Source organism: Lipotes vexillifer, unplaced genomic scaffold, assembly GCF_000442215.2.
Source record: "Lipotes vexillifer unplaced genomic scaffold, Lipotes_vexillifer_v1.1 scaffold1662, whole genome shotgun sequence".
Classification (NCBI taxonomy): domain Eukaryota; kingdom Metazoa; phylum Chordata; class Mammalia; order Artiodactyla; family Lipotidae; genus Lipotes; species Lipotes vexillifer.
The window spans coordinates 501,444-524,445 of NW_006795342.1; the positions used below are offsets into that span (position 1 = coordinate 501,444).

Below are 23,002 nucleotides of genomic sequence, written 5' to 3' on the forward strand. Positions count from 1 at the left end.
CACACACACACACACACACACACACACACACACACACACACACACACACACACACACACACACACACACTCTAGGAGCTCTGGGGCTCACAACCAGTCTTGGGGTGGAGGACTAGCGAAGGAAAGGTAGATTTCATTGGGAGCAGGCCTGAACTAAGGTACCATGTTCCCTGAGGGGGAGTGGGCCTGAGAAATCTGAACTGTAAACGATTTCGCTCCCGGGAGACAGTTTGGAATAGCTGGAGATGTTCTTGGTTCTCATAGTTAGGGGACGGTGCTGCTCATGTCTGCTGGGTAGAGGCCGGAGTTACTGCTCAACATCCTACAGTACACAGGACTGCCCCCCACAGCAGAGAATTAGCCCGCCCCAAATGTCAATAGTGCCAAGGTTGGGGAGCCCCAGGTTAGAGCTTTCCGAGTGTGTCTAAAGCACACATAGATGAATATTTCCCACAAAGAGGGGTTTGTTAACCAATCAGCTTGTTTCAACCAGTTTCCCCAAATGAAATAGTTTGTTTTTGTTTTAATTACTTTATTTATTTATTTTTGGCTGCGTTGGGTCTTCGTTGCTGCGCGCGGGCTTCTCATTGCGGGGGTTTCTCTTGTCGCGGAGCACAGGCTCTAGGTGCGTGGGCTTCAGTAGTTGTGGCGTGTGGGCTCAGTAGTTGTGGCACGCGGGCTCAGTTGCTCCGTGGCATGTGGGATCTTCCCGGACCAGGGTTTGAACCCGTGTCCCCTGCCTTGGCAGGCGGATTCCCACCCACTGTACCACCAGGGAAGTCCCCTGAAATAGTTTTCTTCCCCCTGAATGCCTCCTCAGTGCTTTGAATACTAATATGAATTTCTAAGATAATGTTCTAGAGAGACTTTCTCAAACCTATTTGACTACAGGCCCCTCCCCCTCCTTTTTTTTTTTTTTTTTTTTTTTTTTTTTTTTTTTTTTAAAAAAACATCTCCTGGCAGGGCTAGGGGAGGTGGGGGGTCACTCTTTGGAAAACACTGCCCAGTGCCTTTCTCGTAAACGCGCAGGGCCCACCTGAGGCCGTTCTCTGGCCAACTCCTGCTCCTTATTCTGTTCTTATTTCAGGAGAAAACTGTTCCATTTTTGTTCTTTGTATAGACCCATATTCCAGACATCTTGGGACTATGAAATGACTACAAAGTTAAGATATTTTGCTCCACTTAGTGAAAACCCTTTTGGATTCTTCTCTCCTGCAGCATAAATTTCAGGAGGAGGAGGTAATAAAGAGAACCTTCTGGAGAAGAGATGAACCAAGAGGAAACATTTCACTCCCACTAGATTCCCAGGAACTCTTGCCTAATTGCAAACAGCCATCCTTTGGGTCTAGACCAAGATTCCCCTCTCCCTACAGCTTGGTTTACTGTGTCCTGCGAATTTACCTGAGACAGAGGGTAGGGAAGTTGCCTTTGCACCATTACAATGCTCGCATCTCCTTCGCTTTGCTTTCACTCAGTGGCCCCAGGTGACATGAGCTTTCCCGTCAGTGAGGGGGCAGAATTCCTCTGAAGCACATCCTCCACTCAGCATCGGTCCTTGCGTCTGGCAAGCAACATCTGGCACAATATTCTCTTTCTACTCACTTTTCTTCAGGAGTATGCGTAGTGCAGTCATCTTAAGAGAGTTGATGCATGGACTCCTGAAAGCACTGGCCTAGCCAGGCTGCAGGGAGATGGTGGAATGGGGACCTGCTTCCACACCTGAGCCTGTCCCCTAACTAGTCACAGCCCCAGCTTAGGGTGCATCAGTTGGCCCTTTCCTTGAACTAGGATTTGTGTCCTTCACGTTTTTTTGTGTCAGTTGAAGTGGCAAAAATGTAGGTTTTCGGGAACATTATTTTCAAAATTTCAAATGGAAAGCCAAAAGAAGAGGAAGCTTAATGTTTTACCCCACAGAGAAATTTAGGGCTGGCACTGCCTTTTTTTTTTTAAGTGAATAATTGAAATGATAATAGCTTTGAGGTGGGCATTTCTCTTAGTCACAATATTTTACTTAAGCCCTGACTACAGTAGGGTTAATATGAAGACATACAGGGTACCTGGGTGATTGGCGTGATGCCAAGGCGTGAAAATGACTGAAAAAGGTAGTAGCAGAAATGTGATTCAGCCATTCATTAACGGAATCAGAACTAAGGCCCAGGGAGCAAAAGGAAATGGGAAGCTCAGGGTTAAAAGAAGGGATCTGTCTTTCCCTTATTTGTATAATCCTCCTTTCCCCTTAGTTTAATGAGACCAATCTGCCTGTTTTGAAATTAAAATGTCAAAGATCCATTTGAAATGAGCTAATGCAGAAAACTGGCTGATATTGTGAACTGAATTCCGAGGGCTGACAGAGGCTCAAAGTCCTTGAATTATAAGCATGGGCCAACACAACACTTTTTCAAAAATAAAATGAAATCCTTCAAGTGCAAAAGCCCAAAAGGGTGAATTTGTGCAGGGAGAGGCTTCCGCGTGATCCATTTCCTAAACTCCCAAGTGGCAGCTTTTCAGACAAAACTGCTCCCCGGCTGCCTCCTCTCCATCTTTGCACGAAAAGGGATGAAGCATAGGGCATTTCCTGGTGGGAAGTTGTGGGGTGGTCATGACCAGTGCACTCGCATTTCCGATGAGGCTTAGGAGGTGGGCCTTTCTGTGGAATCCCAGTCTGTAGCCTTCCATGTCACAGGAGGAAATGTACAGTGTCATCTCTGACAGAGTGGGTAATGACAAAAACCATAACTTGCATGTGGAGAGAGCTTTTAATGATTTCAAAGCATTTCCACATCTGGTTTTTCATGTGCTGCTCATACCAAGCCTGTGAAATACATAAAGCAGGTACCGTTGCCCCCAATGTCCAGATGAGGAAACAGTCACGGAGAGTCCAGGGATTTCCTGAAGGTCACTCAGTTTGTTAGTGTAGCAGCTGGGACTGGAATGCAGGTGTTTCTGTTCCTCTGCTCCCGGCCCCTCCCCTTGCAGCACAGTGATTGTTGTGGGGAACAGGAGGGAGGGTTAGAGTAGTAGGGGCTGGCGGTAGTTAATACTAAGTAGGGACTGAGAGCAGTTGGGGGGAATTTTCCACCAGCCCATGACCTCCCCGAGGCCTTGACACTTAACTGTAACCGGCATCAAAGTCATTGTTTAGATGCTGTTAGCTATCACAGGCTGAGTCGTGTGATTCGATAGGCCCATCCTAAGAGCCCTGCTCAGAAATCATTTTTGTGACAGTGGCCATGTGTGCGTGACAATTAGAATCATTTGTCAGGCTGCTTGTATGATTTGTCACGTTGTCTCATGTTGTTAACTTGGAGAATTGGACTCAGAGCAAATCGTTTCCGGGCTCCTCCCTAGGGTATGTGAGATGGCAAACCTCTGTTGGCCCCATGAGTTGAGCTTGTTTTATTTACAGGCCCATGTGGGCAATAAGCCCGTGACCGCTGCTCCAGAACCCCCATGCCCGGTACACACATGCCATCACCGAGACACCACGGGACCTCTCTCTTCTTTTATGCCTAGGACATGGTCTGTGGCCTTTCTGTGATTTCCTTTTCACACGACCACGGGGTATGGCAGTGGAAACACAGTGTAACTTGGCCCAGTGGCTGCACCCTCTCTGAAGGTCCAGGCTGCTGGCCCTACATTCACTCCATTTGGTTGTAATCAAATTAATCTTCCCATCAGACTCCAAGGGTGAGGCACACCCTGGCTCAGCTTTTGTTCTTTTCTTTTTCAGAGTCATCTCCATAAAGAACTACCACCCGAAGATAAGAATAATCACTCAGATGCTGCAGTATCATAACAAGGTAGGGCTGTGAGAGCCTGTCGCAGGCTCAGTGATGCACACGGGGGTCCCGGCTCTTCCCCCTTCCCAGACAGCCACACACGCATGTGCATACATGCACGAGCACACACACCAATGCAATCCAAAGGCCTGGGTAAAGAGGAGTGGTGGGTAAAAACCTCCCTGGGACGTTTCTTCAGTCCAAACACCTCGTTTGCAGTTGGGCACTGGAGGGAAACACCTTCACGTATTGACTCATTCGTTCAGGAAGCATCTGTTGGTTCCCTAGGTTCAGAATTATTGATGTGTCTTTAGATCTCATTCCAACAACTTCGAATTCTTATGTGCCGCACTCATTTCTTCCATGGGTATTTATTGAGTACTACTGTGTGGTCAACAGGAGGCCTCACCCACACCGCCCCCCCAGTCCCGGTGGAAATAGTGAAGCCCTGTTCTGTGCCCTCAGGGATTTTGCAGTCAAGGTGTAGAGTGTCCCAGGCAAGTGAGCACTTTTCTATCTGAGACCAGGTGAACTTGGCGGGACAGACCACGTGCTGGGTGGAGAATATGGAAAACCGCATCCTGAAATTCAAGATGAGAATTTGCACCGTTGAATTTAGGAAAATAGTTGGCTATCCAGAGATTAAACATAAAGGAATTTTCCTAGTGTTACAGTTTACAGAGCGATCAGGAAGAAAACAAATGTTGGAGTCTGTGCTGTTTCCCTTGTGATTATTTCTCCGTAAACCAGAGTCCTGTCTCTCATTCAAAGGCAATGCTCCTTTGCTCGGCCATCAGTAGACTCCCAGGAAAACAGCTTTGGGGGAGGGAAGGTGGCACCTTTCTGTGTTTGACATGGAACCAGTTATGAGAGACCGGAGGCTGCTCAGTACCTGCCACCAGGTGTCCTGTCTGGACAGAATCACTCCCTGCTGGGTTGTGAGTGAGCGTGTGTCCCATCTTATGGGCCATATTCCCTACGAAATAGCAGGCCGGTGACCCAGAGAGGACTCCCTTCTGCCAGATGCGCCAGTGCCATGCCATTACTTCTTAATTGCTGGCAAGCGCTGCCCCATTTCGCTGTGTGAAAGCCCATCGGAGGCGTTCTTGACTGTGGAGCCTGCTGTCGGTGACTGGGCTGCCGCTCGGGCTGCTGCCCACCGCCCACTGCTGCCCAGCCCTCCCAGGTGGCTCCACTGCCGGCTGTGCCGTGCTCCAGCCAGTGGGTTGGTCACAGTGTCCTGTTTGTCTCTGGAAAACCCAGGACACTGAAGAGAGAAAGTGAGGGTATTGGTAACTCACCGGCATCAAACTGGAGAAGTTCTTTGACAGCAGCCCTGGTAGGTGGAGGTGAATTTTATCAGCAGGGCTGTGGCCGGTGACAGCTCCCGAGGCAAGGAACTCTCCCTCTTTCCTTTGTGATTTGAAATTTCATTTAGTGTGGGAGTGCTTTAAGCTGTTGTTTAGATTTGGGGCTGAATTTAGATTGAATAGGAAAACTAATGTTGTATGTTTAGAAAGGGATGTCAGTTGCTTTTTTTCTCCTTCCAATGAGTGCTAATGCAGCATCTTCAAGGAATTAAGGAGGATTTCAGCTCTGTGATTCTTGTCAAACTCAGAAATAGTTCCATGGACCTAGGATCCAGATGGCACTGGTCAGTATCCACACGATCATAGCAAGCTTATCATAGCAAGCTGAACATCTGTCACAAACCTCTGCCTTATCATTATTCAAAAACGGTGATGAAGACATCAACCGACCCATGATTATTTGCTTAAAACGCATTTTGTTTAGAACCACCCCAATCTATTTGGGTTTCAGAGTTAGGAAAAGTCACTTATGAGACTTTGTCCTTATAAGATGTGTGAGAGTGAAAGGGTCATAGTGACTTTGTTACAGGGCTCTTTATCATTTCATTTTTCTCCTGCAGAGAAAGAACAGGAAGTCTACTGGTCATTATTTGTCATCTCATTCCTTGAGAACTGCAAATAGACATTCTTCACCTTGCTTTACAATTTTGCTGGGGTTTTTTTTTTTTTTTTTTTTAACCATTTTTATTGGAGTATAATTGCTTTACAATGGTGCTTTATAACAAAGTGAATCAGTTATACATATACATATGTCCCCATATCTCTTCCCTCTTGCGTCTCCCTCCCTCCCACCCTCCCTATCCCACCCCTCTAGGTGGTCACAAAGCACCGAGCTGATCTCCCTGTGCTATGCGACTGCTTCCCACTAGCTGTCTATTTTATGTTTGGTAGTGTATATATGTCCATGCCACTCTCTCACTTCGTCCCAGCTTACCCTTCCCCCTCCCCGTGTCCTCAAGTCCCTTCTCTACATCTGCGTCTTTATTCCTGTGCTGCCCCTGGGTTCCTCAGAACCAGTTTTTGTTGTTGTTGTTGTTCTATATCCATATAGCATACTGTATTTGTTTTTCTCATTCTGACTTACTTCTCTCTGTATGACAGACTCTAGGTCCATCCACCTCACTACCAGTAACTCAATTTCGTTTCCTTTTATGGCGGAGTAATACTCCATTGTATATACGTGCCGCATCTTCTTTATCCGTTCATCTGTCGATGGACACTTAGGTTGCTTCCATGTCCTGGCTATTGTAAATACAGCTGCAGTGAACATTTTGGTACATGACTCTTTTTGAATTATGGTTTTCTCAGGGTATATGCCCAGTAGTGGGATTGCTGGGTCATATGGTAGTTCTATTTTTAGTTTTTTAAGGAACCTCCATACTGTTCTCCATAGTGGCTGTATCAGTTTACATTCCCACCAACAGTGCAAGAGGGTTCCCTTTTCTCCACACCCCCTCCAGCATTTACTGTTTGTAGATTTTTTGATGATGGCCATTCTGACCTGTGTGAGATGATATCGCATTGTAGTTTTGACTTAATTTTGCTGTTTTTTAAGATCCTCCTATCTACCGTTACAATATTATTTTTCTTCCTCTCTTGGTACTTTCTCTGTACCCATGACTAGATGCCCAGAGATCTCCATCCATTAAAACTTGTTTTCTGGAAAGAACCTGGTACATACATGTACACTTATATCATTGTCAGCATATTCCAAAGGATAGTTAATTCCATAATTGGATATCAGATTTAAAAGATAAAGAATTTCAATCCCCCGTGATCTAATGATGGTGCTATTCTAGGACCTGGAGGGATGTAGGGAAGCTGTCTTCTTTCTCTCCATATAAAACTCGTTCTGAGTTTGTCATCATAGTAATCTCAGACATTTGTGTCATATTTTATGGTTTTAAAAGAGCTTTGACATCCATTATCCCATTTAGTCCTCATTTGACCATCTGTGCATTTTAGTATCCCAGTGTGACTGCAGACCGTGGGTCTGAGCTCTGTCTCAGAGCGTCTCTGGTGGGTACAACTCATGGTCACTTGGCAGCCAGTGAGCTAAGAGACAGAACTGCCAAAACTGCCACCTTCTCATTCAGTAGAGCCACAGGCTGTTGAGCCAAACTGCATTTCCTCTGAGTAGGACTTATAGAAGGATGGAGGTTCTCCAAAGTGGATCTGTTTACCCCCAGCAGAATTCAGGGAGAGAAACACTCAGCCTCACCATCTCCCAGCATGGAAAGGAGACGGCACAGGGGCATTGTCTGATTTGAGTGCAGATGGCTTAAAACTCTCAAAGGAAAGAATGCTTTGGGACGTCTTGGAAAGGTTCCCTCCTGATGACTTAGCTGTTAGTGGACTTTTAAAATGTTCCCAGCAGACTCTACAGAAAGAGGTCTTTGTCTCTGACCTGAAGCCAAGTCCCAGTGGCCGAATGGAGATGCAAGTTCTTTGAGCTTTCTCACTGTAAACCCTTACACTTGAGCAGAAGTGTTTTCTCGGAGACGACCTTCTTTCTTCCTCATGGCAGCTTCCCTAACGTAGCGTGTGTAGCGAGAGATGGCACTGGGGCTGGAATTCATCTCTCCTGGTTTCCAGGACAGCCTGTTTTCACGTTCCTTTCACCTCAAACAGAGGGAAGCCCCAGTCCTGTTCATCCTGCCTTAGCAGGGCTGGTTCTCCAGATGAGAGAGGATTTGCCTCTAGACTCCTGTGTAGTAAAACTGGCGTCTTCCACTGGACACTGGACCGAAAGCTCCCTCAAATGAAAAAGGACAGAGTTGCCAGAAACAAACAAGTTGAGTTCCTGGGTCAGTCACCCTTCTTTGTCTGGTGCACACAGACCTTCCAGCCTTTGGCATGTCCCTTGTGGCTCCCTGCCCCACGACTGGGAAAGATACGGTGGCCAAAAGAGGAAGCTGAGAAATGAAACGAACTTGACTTTTCTGTGTAATAACATGCAAAATATGTCTAAGGAACTCAATACCAGATGGGTACATGAGGGACCCAAGACATAAAATCCTAGACTTCATACCCTGGATGGCATATGGGGATGTGAGAAACCATCTTAAAAAGATTTGTTTGTTTATTTGGAGTTGCCATGAAGGTTACACGGTGTCTGTCCGGGGCTTGGACCACCCAAATCTCCTTTCACACTTGATGATTTACTTGTTCATGACTTAGATTTAATTTCTCCTCATTCTTCTCAGATGACGTTCATGCAAATGAGTATTTCTCCACTTAGCCTGATGTATTCCCTACGATGCCAGGGAAGTAAAGGGGAAAAGTGGCCTTCTTAAGCCAGTGAGGGGTAGGGAGAGAAATGGGGTACAGGGCAGGGCTAATTGCTGGAATGGAGTCTATGATGTGGGAAGGTCTCTGATACTCAGCTTGACAGAAATTCCCATCTGCTCCTGCCCACACATGGGACTATTTTAACAGCTCTCATCAGGGAGAATCTTCCAGGAGTAAACACTGCCGGGTTAGGATCCACAAGATTGTTAACAGAACAGGATTTTGCAAGGGGCAGTTTCATGAGAGTGGTATTTCTGAAAGCCAAGCACAGAGCCAGTGCACTTGGTCTTGGCTCCACAGTGGACCCTTCCATCTCCTCCTGGCAGCACACGTGTCGTATATTGTCCTGCATATATACCTCCTTCATGCTCCTTGCGTTTGCTGATATGTGGAGAGAAACAGTAATTTCAGGGTCATAGAGTCTTGACATTAGCAGGAGCCTCGAAGAGCTCTGACTCAGCCTCCTGTGCAAAGCAACAGTCTATCTACTGAGACTTGGAGAAACACGCACTGAGTTTTAGGGAAAAAGACCTTGCATTTCTGGATGCAGCTTTCTCCATTTTTTAGACAAATTACATCCTTAGAGATTTCCTTTATAAAACAAGCTTAAAAAGTGCTTTCTTGTAATATACACCAGTCATTCCTAATTCTGGCACTTGGAACAAAGCAAGACAAGTCTAATCTCTCCTCCTCATAGCAGCACCCGAGGTGTTCACAGATAACTATCCTGTCTCCCTGGAGGAGTGGCCCTGCTTCAGACCAAAGGCTGCTCGCTCTCTTAACTGTTCCTCCGAAGATGTTTTCTAGAACCCACGTCTCGTCTTATGCTTGTCATTTTTCTCTGGGAGTTATTCAGTTATCAATTTCCCTTTCAAAATCTGACTGTCACAACTAGATCAAGCGCCAGGGAACTAGCCTGACCAGTTCACAACAGAAGGAAACCTTTGTATTTCCCATGATCTGAAGACCACTTCTAACAAGCTAGCGCTGGCTTTTTCTGTAATCTGTCACGAGATTGACTTCTTTTGGGGAGTTTTAGTTACTCACACACAAGATTTTTTGTTTTGTTTTGTTTTGTTCTTTCTCCTGTCCCCTCATGTCTGCCAAGTCAGGGCTTCACATTTTGGATTTAAACAATTGAGTTTTTCTTTTAACCTAAATGCTGTATTTGATACTAAGTTCTTTTAAATCTTGTAGATGTTTGCCCATTTTTCCAACTCTGGAGAACTTTCAACCCTTGATTCTTTCATCCACTGTATCATCTCTGACTCTCTGCTTCCTGCCACTTAAAAATAATTGGATGAACCTGCCTCTGGGTCCTCATCGCAGGGTCTGACTTCACTGTTGAATAGGAGCAGTCCATCTGCAAGAGATTGTAACACATCTCCACTGTGATGTGCCGGATGATTTAGGGCAGTGCTTCTTGAAATGTGGTTGCTAGCTCAGCGTCACCTCGGAACTTGTGAGAAATGCAAATTCCCCAGCCTTACCCTCCCCCCAAAGAATCAGAACCTGTGGGGGAGGCCCGACAATTGGCGTTAGTGTAAACCCTTCAGGTGATTCTGGTGCCCACTCAAGCTTGGGAGCCATGGAGCAGGCGTTCTGGGAAGGCAGACAAAAAAACGACATCTAAAATGCCCAGGCGTCTGGCAGTCTTAAGGTTTTTTGAGGAGCCAGTTTAGAGCAACCTAGCCAGACATCCTAGTAGCACGGGCTGACGTGTCTGTCACAGGAGGAAATTCCCTCTGGACTCTATTTGGCTCAATGACAAACCCAAGGGGAGGACTTGGGCTTGGTAGGTACAGAAGCAATGTTCCAGAGAGACTGAAGTCTGATGAACAGAAGAGGTGAATAAAGCATCAAACACCAGACCCAGGCAAGGGAAAGGAAGGCTGAGTCTGGGTGACCCTGAGCTGTTGGGCAATGCTGCATTTCCCAGAGGAGATTTTAACCAATTGAACATTTAACGAAGAAAGGTCTCGTACCTGTTTTTGTTTCCGCAGGCCCATCTGCTAAACATCCCAAGCTGGAATTGGAAAGAGGGGGATGATGCAATCTGCCTCGCAGAGCTGAAGCTGGGGTTCATCGCCCAGAGCTGCCTGGCTCAAGGCCTCTCCACCATGCTTGCCAACCTCTTCTCCATGAGGTCATTCATAAAGGTAACGTCTCGTCCTATTAGAGCACATTAGCCCCGGATTCAATTTGTCGTGGGGTTGAGTAGAGAGCACAGCTTAAACTCAAAACAGATCGGCGGGCTTTAACCACTTTGGTTAAGGAGAAGTTCCTTGTTACAGATTTGGGCGCGAGGCCAGCTTCTTTGAAAATTATGTTTTTATTTTTATTTAGCACATCCACGGCCATTAAATGATTGTTCAAAGCACAATCCTCTCTTTTTTTTAGATAAACCACATGTTTATCTATCAACAAAGTCTCCACTGTTAAAACAAAACTATGATTTATATACATTCCATATGGCACCAGAGCGCCTAAAGAAAAGAATTATCCTTTTGCTCTTTTACATCAAGTGGCTGGTGGACCTCTCACTGTGCAGAGAAATGCAGACCATGTGTTTGTGCCGAAGCCCAAACCCTAACAACATAATTCATTTATTTATTTCTGCACAATCAAGGAGGCCAGCGGGGCTGACATGCCATGGTTGTTTGAATGGAGAGTCAGAGGAGGAACTAACAGAGTCGTGGGCAGCGGGGCCCTTTACACCGTGAGACAGGCAGTCTGGATATGCTCATCCCCGGTCAGTGATTCACCCCACAGGGCTGGCTGCTCAGCCCCTCCAAAGTGGCCCCTGCCCACTGGACCAACTCAGACAAAGAAAGACCCAACTCTGTCCTCATAGGCCGGGCCAGGAGTGTTTCCAGGACACCAGGTTGAGGGTCCAGGACCCTACCAAGAGGGCTTTTGGAGCTCTTAGTGATGACACCATTCCTTATCCTTGGATTGCTCAGCCTGGACAGCCAAGGTAGCAAACCGGTGCAGTAAATCCTGTCTCGTTTGGGCCTCCCTGATTTGGCGTTGGTGGCCATTAGCTCAGGATCTGGCCTTATAGTCTCCTCCCTGTTATTCATTTATTTACATTCCCCTTCCTGAATTACTGGTGGTTGAGGTGGGAAATGAGTGTGTTACCGGGAGACCCTGCAGAGGGGCCAGAAACTCTGAAATCGAAGGTGTGAGGTCTCCAGCCTTTCGCTACCATTGTTGCTGTGTCCACCACCGGCAGTAAGTTATTCGGTGAGGTTGAGGAAATGGCCCTGGATGCAGTGAGAGGGATGCGTGGGAAGGATGAAGATGCAGGTGATGAACTAACTCCATGTCAGGGCTCACCCTTGGCATCCATAAGCTGTGTGACTTAGAACAGGATTTCTTTCTAGGTCCTCACCCTCTGTACCCACCTCATTATTTCACCAATTTATGGTTAACGTTACTCTACGTAAAAGAACAAATTGTTTTGGAGTCCGTTCAATCACTTTAGCAATGGGTGCCTTGATTAAAAAATTCTTTACTTACTATATGCCCAAAGACCTCGACTCCGCAGAACTCCTGGCTCAGACCCAGCTCACAAATAAGGACATGGCTTTCCTTTAAATGGCTTCTTTAATCCAGGCTGCCAGTCCCCTGCCTGGATACAGCTGAATGTAGGCAAAAGGAGGCGGCAGGAAGGTCTTTGTGGCTGGACTTAGAGACAAGCCCGAAAGCCAGAGGCAGCCTGGTGTCTCCCAGGGCTCTTATATTCAACACAAGGAGCCCAGACCAGGATAAAGGACTGTCACCAAGGGAGCTCCTCTGGCTGGTCCAGCCAAGCTCCGGGGGTTTCTTCCAGCAGGGGATTACCCACAGGACCAGCACATGTCTGAGGACTTGGGCTGTGCTTCCTGGTGTTGATGAACATGGCCTTGGCAGGGCCCCACCACACATGGGGCACTTGACATGCGTATGTTTTGATTTTGTGGTGCCTGCCTGGAAACTAGAGCTGCCTGTCAAGAAAATTAATAAAATGAATGTGATGCTGATTCTTCAGTGTTATTAGCAGCAGGGAGAAAGAACCTCTGTCCAACTTTCCTCAAGACCCTGAAGGGCCTCACCTCTGCAGCCAAGGACGTCCCCTCCAGCCCAGCTAATCCCACTGCCAAGTTCCTGTTTAGGAGGGCCTGTGGGAGAGGCCCAACCAGGCCCTGGTGTAACTCAAAACACATTTCCCTCCCAGGGTTATGTTACCATGTTCTTTCTGTCCGGGACCAACTCCTCCATGTTTGGAGGTAGCTCTCTGAATATGACCTTTTGACACTCAGGTGATCTTTGTGTTGGAATTTGCCAAGGCACATGACCTGGAAATAACAAGGCTTCCCTTCATATTTTTTTTTTCATTTGAGATAGAGACAATTGAAAGCACGTGCTCCCCATTCTGTAGTGTCCTCTTTGTACTCTCCAGATCCCAGACCCTTGTCTCTTTTAGGTCATAATAAACACCATAATGATGCTCTCCTTGGCATGTTTTATTTACTAGCTCCCATTCCAGGGATCACAAAGCCTTTACTTATTTTTATTTGGGGCACTGAATGGAAAAGGGAATCTTTACCTGGATAACTGTTTGCAGAAATGGCTTCCTTCCCCACTGTCCCCTACAATGTGTCCTACAGCAGTGTGTCCTACAGCAGGGAATTCATCAGCACTTCCATGGGGACAGGCAGGCCTGTTAGGATGGAAAGCAGTGGGATGAGGCTTTGGCAGCATCTGGTCCCTTGAGAATGCTTAGTGTTTCTGGAAGCCAGAGGTGGAGTGTGAGCTCATCTTCTCCCTGGCCCTGGGCAGGTATGATATCTGTTCTTTACTCCTAGAGAATACATGGTACTCTGCCCCTGCTGAAAGAAGAAAGAACAAGACTGAAACAGGGATGATATGTCACAGTGACTGTCCACCAGGCTTTTAGAATGCATGAGACCAAAAAGCCAAGACTGACAGTGAGGGTAGTAAGGTTCTATGAAGGAGAGAGGGACTACTGATACATGGAAGCTACCAAAGAGACCCAGCCCTGAGGTACCAGGAAATACGGGGGAGCACCTGTTTATCCTTTCAGCGTGGTCACTTTTGCCCCAGGGCGCCAAGTCGTTGCCCCTGAAAGCCTAGCTCTGAATTGATCTAAACTTTTTGGGAATCTGTTTATAATTTTAGCCCACATCTTTGGGGGTAATGATTTCCTTAAGTTTCCTTAAGAATTCCTAATTACTATTAAAGACTTGTTTCTGGCTATTTGTCCTTTGCTCCACTTAACCTTCAAGACATGACCTGTGCAGTTTCTGGTGTTCTGGGGTTTGCTTAACAAATCCATGCTAACCTTACAGACAATACCTTTATGAAAGAGGCTCAGGCTGGCCACTCAGGGGTCCTGTGGCCCAGCAGCTTGTTGCTCATGAAACAGGTGAAGCATTTTGTCCAGCAGCACCCAGCTCTCGCCCTTGAATGCCTTGAAGGAGTGCAGGCAAATGCCCTGATTCCTGTGACTTGTCAACATCTACGTTATCAGCCAGGCCCAGAACATTCCTGTTCATTGACCGATACCTGATCTCCTACCACCCGCCTGTCAGGTTCAAGTGAGAATATTCCTAATGTCTTCTGGAAAGACCCTTAAGACAAGGAACTTATTTATTAGCCTGTCAGTCATTGCCTCATCGGTGAATAAGTGGCCACATGTATCTCTCCTTGGCATCCTCACTTGGATGTAATTTAAGATCCACTGATTTAAAAAAAAAACTTTTTTTTTTTTTTTTTTTTTTTTTTGTTTTTAGAGTTTTACCATGTAATATTTAACTTTGTCTTCAACATATCTGGTTTCAAGCTGGGGCTTGACCTGCCGTCTTTGTGAATTGTGCTGTTATTTTTACTAGGATTAGCTGTCCTTGGACATGCTAAATTCTGTGTGTGGGTATTGTGTTTTAGAGGGTGATAAACTTAAAATTTCTTTTCAGTCCATGCTGAGTCTTCAAATTTAGCACATTTATTCAATAAATTGTTCTCAGGATCGCCAACGATTTTAACTCTGCTAATCTACCATTTTACACACACACACACACACACACACACACACACACACACACAGAGCCTAGAACATGGTATGTACTCCATAATTATTTCTTGTTTGAATAAACCAATTATGAAATTGGAGGAAGTACATGATACACTTCTTGTGTTTTTTCCCTATTTTACAAGATTTGGAATTTATGGGCGAACTTTACTTAATATTGATCACAGCACAGTCCCCTCCATCACATTTTCTGTTTCTGAGTGGGGAAGCACCAGGGAAATCAGGCCCGTCTTATTCAGATTGTATCTTGGTTGAGGTGGACTTTGCTGGACCTGGATTTCCCATTTGTTCAGTATTGCTGTTACCATATTGCGATAAACTGTCAGCAATGCAGAGTCCTGGCACTAATTGTAGCCAAGGGAATTGTTTTTAGTCCCTTTATTTGGGGTTATGTTTATGTGCATATGTGTGTTTGTATATATGCATGTATTAAAACATTAGGAGCTGGAAATAGAAATCAAGAATCTTTAATAATAGCTGGAATATACTGGGTTCTAACTTAGTGCCAAGCCCTATGCTAAGTGCTGTATAGGCATCATCTCATTTAATTCTCACAATGACCCCGCCCAAACCTGGCATCATTATTATCACCTCTTTATAGTGGCAGGCACTGTGGGTTAAGGGAAGTTCAGCAACTTGTGTGAGGATGTAAAACTTGGAATTGACAAACTCACATGTTAAGCTAGGTACACTGGTTCCAAGTATGTCCTTGAGTGTACCTTCATAACTTTCTGTAGCTTATTTTACGGGAAATATTGATTCAGTTGAGATTCCCCAGGCACCTACCATATTGCAAGCAGTGCGCTAATCCCACTGTCATCCTTATGGCTAGGAGGCACTCATAAGTTTCAGGAAGCTTCTGTTGTGACTGGGATGTATGGGCACATGTTTGCACAGCCCCATCCTGTGGGTTTTGTTGGCCTTTCTCTCTGGCCAGCTCTATAACAGCAGAGGCCACTGCATCAAGACAGGTGAGGAATTAGCCTAGGCTGGGATGAGTTAAGGTGGCAAAATGAACTGGGCTGTCAAGAAGGAAATGACGTTACACTCTGCTTTATTCAGGGGGTGAAGCTAATTGGCTTAAGTAGGTGCTTCTGGGGGATAACAAGCGATTCTTATTGGCTAATGGGTGTAAGCTCTGGAGACCAGAGACATTCATCTAGATGAGGGAAGCATGTTAGAAGCAGGGATCAACCCTGTGTGGAGTGGGAGAGTGGTGGGTGACAGAATCTCTGAAATGGGGCCAGGGCTCCACCTGATAAGGCTGGGATCTAGGTGGCTTTCTGCTCCAGGAGGAAATGCTAATGGTGCCAGAGTAGAGGATTTGCCTGCAAAGTAAACCCACATGGTGTAAGTTAGATAGTGAGATGCAAACTGTTGCTTATTCCATACTGAAGGGCAATGTGATCACCCTGATAACAAATGGCATCATGACAGAGGGCTTCTACAGACATCCCTTGTCAGTGGAGAGCTGCTCCCACTACAGGTATACTCACTTCCTCAGTAATCTCGTTTATTCTCGGGAGTCCTAGATATATAGATGACTCCCAGATTTATATATCTATCCAGAACCCGATCCCAGTATCATTTATTTAATTGCTACTCAACATCTTTATTTGAATGTTTCATCTCCTCTGAGACCTAACCTATCCAGAATGGAATTCCTGTTCTTTTTCTGTAAACCTGGTCTTCTCCCATTGCACTACTGGCAAGGTCATCCTTCCCGTTGCTCAGACTAAAGCCTTTGGATTCCACCTTAGCTCCTTTCTTCCTCTCAGGTACCATATTCAATTCAGCAGAAAATCCACTTGGTTCGACTTGGAAAATAAGCCCAGAATCTGAGCACTTCTCACTACCTTCACTTTACTATCAGATCCAGGCCACCATCATCCATCTCCTAGAGTATCATACCGGCATCCTAACTGGCCTCCCTGCTCTGCCCTTATCCCTCCCCTATTCTAGTCTGTTCTCATTACAGCATCCTCCTCAAGCATGAGTCAGATACCGTCACCCCTCTCCACGTAAATCTCTCCGCGATGTCCCATCTCATCAGAATAAAGTTCTTACAAACATCTCTAGGTCTCAAGCAGTCGGGTTCCTGTGGCCTCACTGGCCTCATCTCCTAAATACTCTTCTGCTTCTAAACATCATCCACACTCCATTTAGCTAGTCTAGGAATTTTGCATTTGTTGTTCCCTCTGCCTGAAATGCTCTTCCCCTACGTAGCTGCATGGCTTCCCTCCAGCGAATCCCTCATATCCTTGCTCAGTGTTAATTTCTCAGGGGGAACTTTTGCTAAAACATTAGAATTGCATTTTGAAAAAAGAGATTAAAAGCAAACTTTTAGTTGAAGTATAATATACAAACAAAAGTGTGCATCTGATAAATGGATAGCTTATTAAGTATTTACAAACTCACACTCTCACGTAACCAGGACCCAGATTAAGAAACAGTATATTATTAGTAACCCAGCAGTCCCTGTTTTTAAAGCCAGATGGCACTGTATGTGTGGGTCTGTTTTGGGGCTTTCTTGGGAGCATTGACATCTCTAAAATGTTGAGTTCTCCATTCTGTGAAGATGGTATACCTGTAATAAAGGGATGCTTTATGAATCAACAGTTTTCCTGGCAAATACAGGACGATCAGGAAGAAAGTGACCAAACTCATAGATTTCTCTGGGGCTTCTGAGGGTCCCTACAGGGAGTAGATGTCCCCCTTCACCAGATTCTCTGGGAAGGATCTAGATGTTCTCTTAGGCTTCATGGGGTGAATAAAGTTTCCATGTGAAAAAACATCAAAATTGCATGTTAAAAATTTGCGTCCCCCGTCCCGCCACACCCCATACATGCACATCCTTGTCGACTCTCCTGGCTTTGTTTTTCTCCACGGCATTTTTTAATTGCCTCTTTTCCCGGAGACACTGTAAGCACTCTGAAGCCTAGAGCTGCTTGCTGTATTCCCGATGCCTAGAACAGCACCTGACTCATAAGAGGTCCTCAATACACGCATGTCGAATGAATGAATGAATGGCTGGGTGGAGCCTGGCGTCACCAGCCTTTATCCCAGACAGCTGGGTGGGGCCAGGACCAGCAGGGACTTACAATTTGGGGTGATTTTGGTGCTGAAACCTTCTTCCTTTGCTACTGTACGTGGTTCCTTTGCCAAATTAAAGAGCTTTGACTCCATGTAGACACTTGAAATGCAGAGCTTTATAGTCCTTGGCGAGGATGCGTGGAGGCTGGTTAGATTTGGTTATAAACCATTTCGATTGCCAGAAAATCCAGTCAGTGTGTTGTTTAAATTCACAAATCAAAATAAACAGCCATGGATTGAAATGAATTTGCTAAACCTCAGTATCCCATTTGGGTCAACATCATTGTGCATCCCCTTTCCTTACTGCTTGAATCTCATCAGATCAGGGGCTCTGTGTGCCTCCCCCGACCGACGCCTTTGACTCTGCCCAAGATGACTAACGCCCGCCTGAACGTAGAGCAACTTCCCTGAAAACAATTTCAAATGAAGAAAGAATTAATCCATGAACTATTAACAGGGATTCTGTTCTTCTCTGGCCCTGGTAATTTCTAGAACATTGAATTAAAGAGTTCTCAGACCTTTACAAATTCTCAAGGCAAACATTATTAGCAAAGAGAAGCCCATACGGCATGTTAGAAAATTGCCAGAAAATGTCAGTGGAATTTCTGAATAAAATAAAAAAGGTTGAAACTCCCCTTCCCCATCTTCTCCCCTTCTCCCTCCCTCCCTCCCCCTAACATGATTAGAAAGTCATTTCATGTGTCTTATATGTTTGGTCAATCAAAGGCAAACATACATGATTGATGGTGACAGGGAACACATTTAATTCATTATTCTTTACTTTGCAGCAAAATGATTTGTGTAAACTGTCTGCCTAGCATTAAAGGTAAAACAAACTTAGAAACCCCAAAATGTTATATTTTTGTCTAATATTTTCCTTTTGGTTTTATAGCTGTAATCACATATGGATTCTTTTATTTGGCTCTTGGCAAGGACTGAACAAAGGGGAAGCAACACAGAAAGATTACATAATATACAAAGCCCTGTGCCTGTTGAGGATGGAGCCACAGAAACTGCCGTGGCCAGGACTCAGCGTGAAACCCAGGAGAAGCTGCCGCTCTCCCTGGCCCTTATCAGCTGGCAGGATATTGTCACTAAGGTGAAGGAAGGCCCTCTTGACCAAGCCTCTGGTCCAACATCAAAATGAGCTCTTTCAGAGATTATTGGCCTTTTTTTAATTGAGTGCATTTCTGAGCGCAGCTGGGCATCCACCTGGCCTTTCCGCCGCCCCCTTACAACTTCTAACTTAGGTTTTATGGGTGCTACGCACCATCAGTGATTTTTCAAGCAAAAATCTCAAAATGCTATTAAACTCTTAGGAATAAAATCTCAGATTCCCTTATTAAAGCTCTTGGTTATCACTGCCCTAAAGTGATACCAAATAGAAATCTATGCCCAGAATAATGATGAGGAACCTGGAACTCTGAGGTGGCCATTCTACATATCTAGGGGGTGCAAAGTGAGAAACCACCATTGGTTCGATAAGGGAGATATTTTGTCAAGATCTTTAAAGTTATCATAGCACTCTAAGTGTGCACAGCACTTTAGAATTTATAAGCTATGCATTTAACTTAAATTATTTTCATTTGATACACAGGTATCGAGTATCGTTTGGGAAATGTGCCTAATGTGGAGTAGCTGGCATTTCTGACCCTTTCTCCCCTGTAGGGTAGGAAGAAATAGGAGAAGAGGAAATAGAAGATGATGCTGGATGGGATTTGGTAGAGCAAGGAACATGAGGATGCTAGATCGCTGGGTTCTTAGCTCAGTGCTTTCCCCACTGTTACACGTTGCTTCCCCTGGAGAAATGTCTCAGATATGAACACTACTTGGTTTTGTATTCAAATCAATAGCTTCTAAGAACAGAATTCACTTTGCAATATTTGTAAAAGTAGTATCCTAGGTTTCTCCAACCATGCCAAACTACACGCTATAAAAATTAAGACATTTTTCAAAGGTGGGAAATTCTTACATCTGCACCCGTTCCCTCCATGGTACCTTAGTCCGGAAAAGACCCAGGGCAGGCACTGTTGTTTTCCCGAGACCATAATGCCTTGTCATGTGGGGGAATTTGTTGCTCAAGTCAAGTGCCGCAGTGGATCAGGGGAGGGAGGTGATGACCTATTTGCTGAGGGGGAATGTAAGAAACCTCAAAAGCATAGTCCCAACCCTCTGAAGGAGGGCGCAAGTGGGTCAGAATGCAGTATGGTAGATTTCCAATCGGGGGCGGGGGCGGGGGGGTCGTATCAGTAAGAGGACATGCAATCCAGAGGGTTAAACAATGGCAAGAAGAGGAAGAAAGGAAAATTTCTGTCTTTTCACTGTCTTTTCCAGAAAACACTGTCTTTTCCAGATAAAGTTTTTAATTTTGAAAATTTGCGGGATTTCTCAAAATGTTAAATAGAGAGTTTCCATATGACCCAACAGTTCCACTCCTAGGTATCTTCCCAAGAGAACTGAAACCATATGTGTTAATTTCCTCTGGCTGCTATAATAAGTTACTACAAACTTAGTTGCTTACATACAACTGATTTTTTCTCTTCTTTTTCTGGAGGCCAAAAGTCTGAATTCGGTTTCACTGGACTAAAGTCAAGGTGTTTGCAGGGCATCTAGTTTCCATAAAACTAGAAAACAAGTATTCTGCCTCTAAACTATAACAGTAGGACAGCCATAAGATAACAGTTACAGGCATTCCCATTCCAAAGGGGAGAAAATGGAAGGAAGAAAGGAGCTACCAGCCCCAAGTACCTTCAAAATCCAACCAGACAAATTCCATTGGGTTTTAAGATCCGGGAATAATGCTCTGTGGCTTAAAATTGGCATTAGGTAACATGATTCCTCCAAATGTGTTCTTTTTCAGAGTTGCTTTGGCTATTCTAGTGTTGTTGCCTTTTCATATACATTTCAGGATCAGCTTTTCTATACCTACAAAAAATCCTACTGCTCTTTTGAAACGTGTTAAACCCATAGACCAACTTGGGGGAGCATTGGCATCCACGAACATGGATTCCAACCCATGAACGTGGTCTCTCCATTTACTTAGATAATCTTTAACTTCTTTCATCAGTGTTTTGTGGTTTTCAGCAAGCGGATTCTGTACATTTTTGTTAGATTTATACATAAGTATTACATTTTGGGGGAGATACTGTAAGTGGCATTTTTTAAAAAATTCAGTTTCCAGTTGTGCATTGGTGGTATGTCGAAACGCACATTATTTTTCTACGTTGACCTTGAATCCTTAACTGTGTTACACTGGCTAGGACTTCTTCCAGGATATGGAATACGTGGAGCGAGAGTGGACGTCTTTGACTTATTCCTACTCTTAGGGGGAAAATATTCATTGTTTCACCATGAAGTATAATGTTAGTTGTAGGTGTTCTGTAGATGTTCTTCTGAGGGTGAGGAAGTTCTTTTCTATTAACAATTTGATGAGGGTTTTTATTGTGAATGGATTTCGAGTTTTGCCAAGTGCTTTTTCTGCATCAATTCATATGATCATGTTGTTTTTGTTCTTTACACTGTTAATATGGTGGATTACACTGACTGATTTGAGAATATTGAACCAGCCACTGTGCATTCCAAGATAGACCCCACTTGGTCATAGTGTGATTTATTTATATCTATATCTATTTCTCCCCCTCCCTCTCTCTCTCTCTCTCTCTCTCTCTCTCTCTCTATATATATATATATATATATATATATTTTGTGAGTAGATATTGTTCTATAGGTTTCTTACACTGTCTTTGTCTGGCTTTAGTATCAGGGTAAAGTTGACTTCATAAAATGAGTTGCAAGTCTTTCCCTTCTATTTTCTGGAAGTGATTGTGTAGAATTGGTTTTATCTTTTCCTTAAATGTTTAGTAGAATATTCACTAGTGAAACGATCTGGGCCTCAGTTTCTTTTCCCAAAGGTTTTTAAAGACTAATTTAATTTCTTTAATAGCTGTAAGTCTATTTAGGTTATTTATTTAATCCTGAGTGAGTTGCCGCAGTTTTGAGGTTTTTGAAAAATTTAGGAATTAGTCTAATTTATTTGAGTTGTTCAACTGATGTCTGTAAGTTGTTTGTAGTTTTCTATTATTGCCTGTCTAATGTCTGCAGGGCCTGTAATGATAACCTCTCTCTCATCCTTGGTTTTTTGATGTGTGTCTCCCTCCCTCCCTTCCTTTTTTTTTTTTTTTTTCATTTTTTGTCAGTCTTACACATGTAAATTTTGCTGATCTTTTCAAAGTTTTTTGGTTGCATTATTTTCTTTATTTTTCTGTTTTCTTTCTGCTTACTTTGGGTTTATTTTACTCTTCTAGCTTAAATGAAGCTTAGGTTATTGATTTGACACTTTTCTAATATAAGCATCTAATGCTGTATATTTCCTTCTAAGCACTGCTTTAGGTGCATTCCACAATTTTTGAAATGTTGTATTTTCTTTTTCATTTAGTTAAAAATATTTTATAATTCCATTTGAGACTTCTTTGACCCATGGGTTATTTAAATGTGTGTTGCTTAATTTCCAAGTATTTAGAGATATTCCTCTTACATTTCTATTATTTATTCGTGGTCTGATTCCATTATGGTAAGAGAACCTACTTTGTATGATTCCACTTCTTTTAAATTTGTTAGTGTGTTTTAATTTTATTTATTTTAGTTTTGGATGCATTGGGTCTTTGTTGCTGCGCATGGGCTTTTCTCTAGTTGCGGCGAGCGGGGGCTACGCTTCGTTGCAGCGTGCGGGCTTGTCGTTGCGGTCCGCGGGCTTTTCATTGTGGTGGCTTCTCTTGTTGCAGAGCATGGGCTCTAGAGCGCAGGCTCAGTAGTTGTGGCGCACGGGTTTAGTCGCTCCGCAGCATGTGGGATCTTCCCGTACCAGGGCCTGAACCCATGTCTCCTGCATTGGCAGGCGGATTCTTAACCACTGCGCCACCAGGGAAGCCCTGTTAGTGTGTTTTATACAATCTATCTTGGTGAATGTTCCATGTGAACTTAAAAAGAATATATATCCTGATATAGTGTTGGGTAGAGTGTTTTATAAATGTTCAGTAGGGCCAGTTGGTGGATGGTGTTCAGTTCTATGCCCTTTGCTGATTTTATGTCTACTAGTTCTATCCATTACAATGAGATGAGTGCTGAGTCTCCAGCTATAATTATGGATTTGTTTATTTTAGTTCTATCAAATTTTGCTTTGTGAATTTTGAAACTCTGCTGAGGATATATATGTTTGGATTGTTGCATTTTCTTGAGGAGCTGAACTTTTTGTCATTATATATTGTCCCTAATATCCTTGGCAATTTTCTTTGTTCTTAAATCTGGAAGACTTCAGATCTGATTTAATAGACCCACTCAATATTTCTTTTTTTTCTTTTTTTTTTTTTTTTTTTTTTT

The 23,002-nt window shown here is 44.2% G+C and overlaps 1 protein-coding gene across 1 annotated transcript in view; it reads left to right on the forward strand.

The window, feature by feature from the left end:
• Positions 1-23,002, forward strand: part of LOC103072349 (calcium-activated potassium channel subunit alpha-1) — a 545,963-nt gene that overhangs the window by 339,144 nt on the left and 183,817 nt on the right. The window contains exons 13-14 of the mRNA XM_007467587.1: positions 3,730-3,799; positions 10,443-10,598. Coding sequence (XP_007467649.1) covers positions 3,730-3,799; positions 10,443-10,598 — 226 coding nt within the window. The remainder of the gene's footprint in view (positions 1-3,729; positions 3,800-10,442; positions 10,599-23,002) is intronic.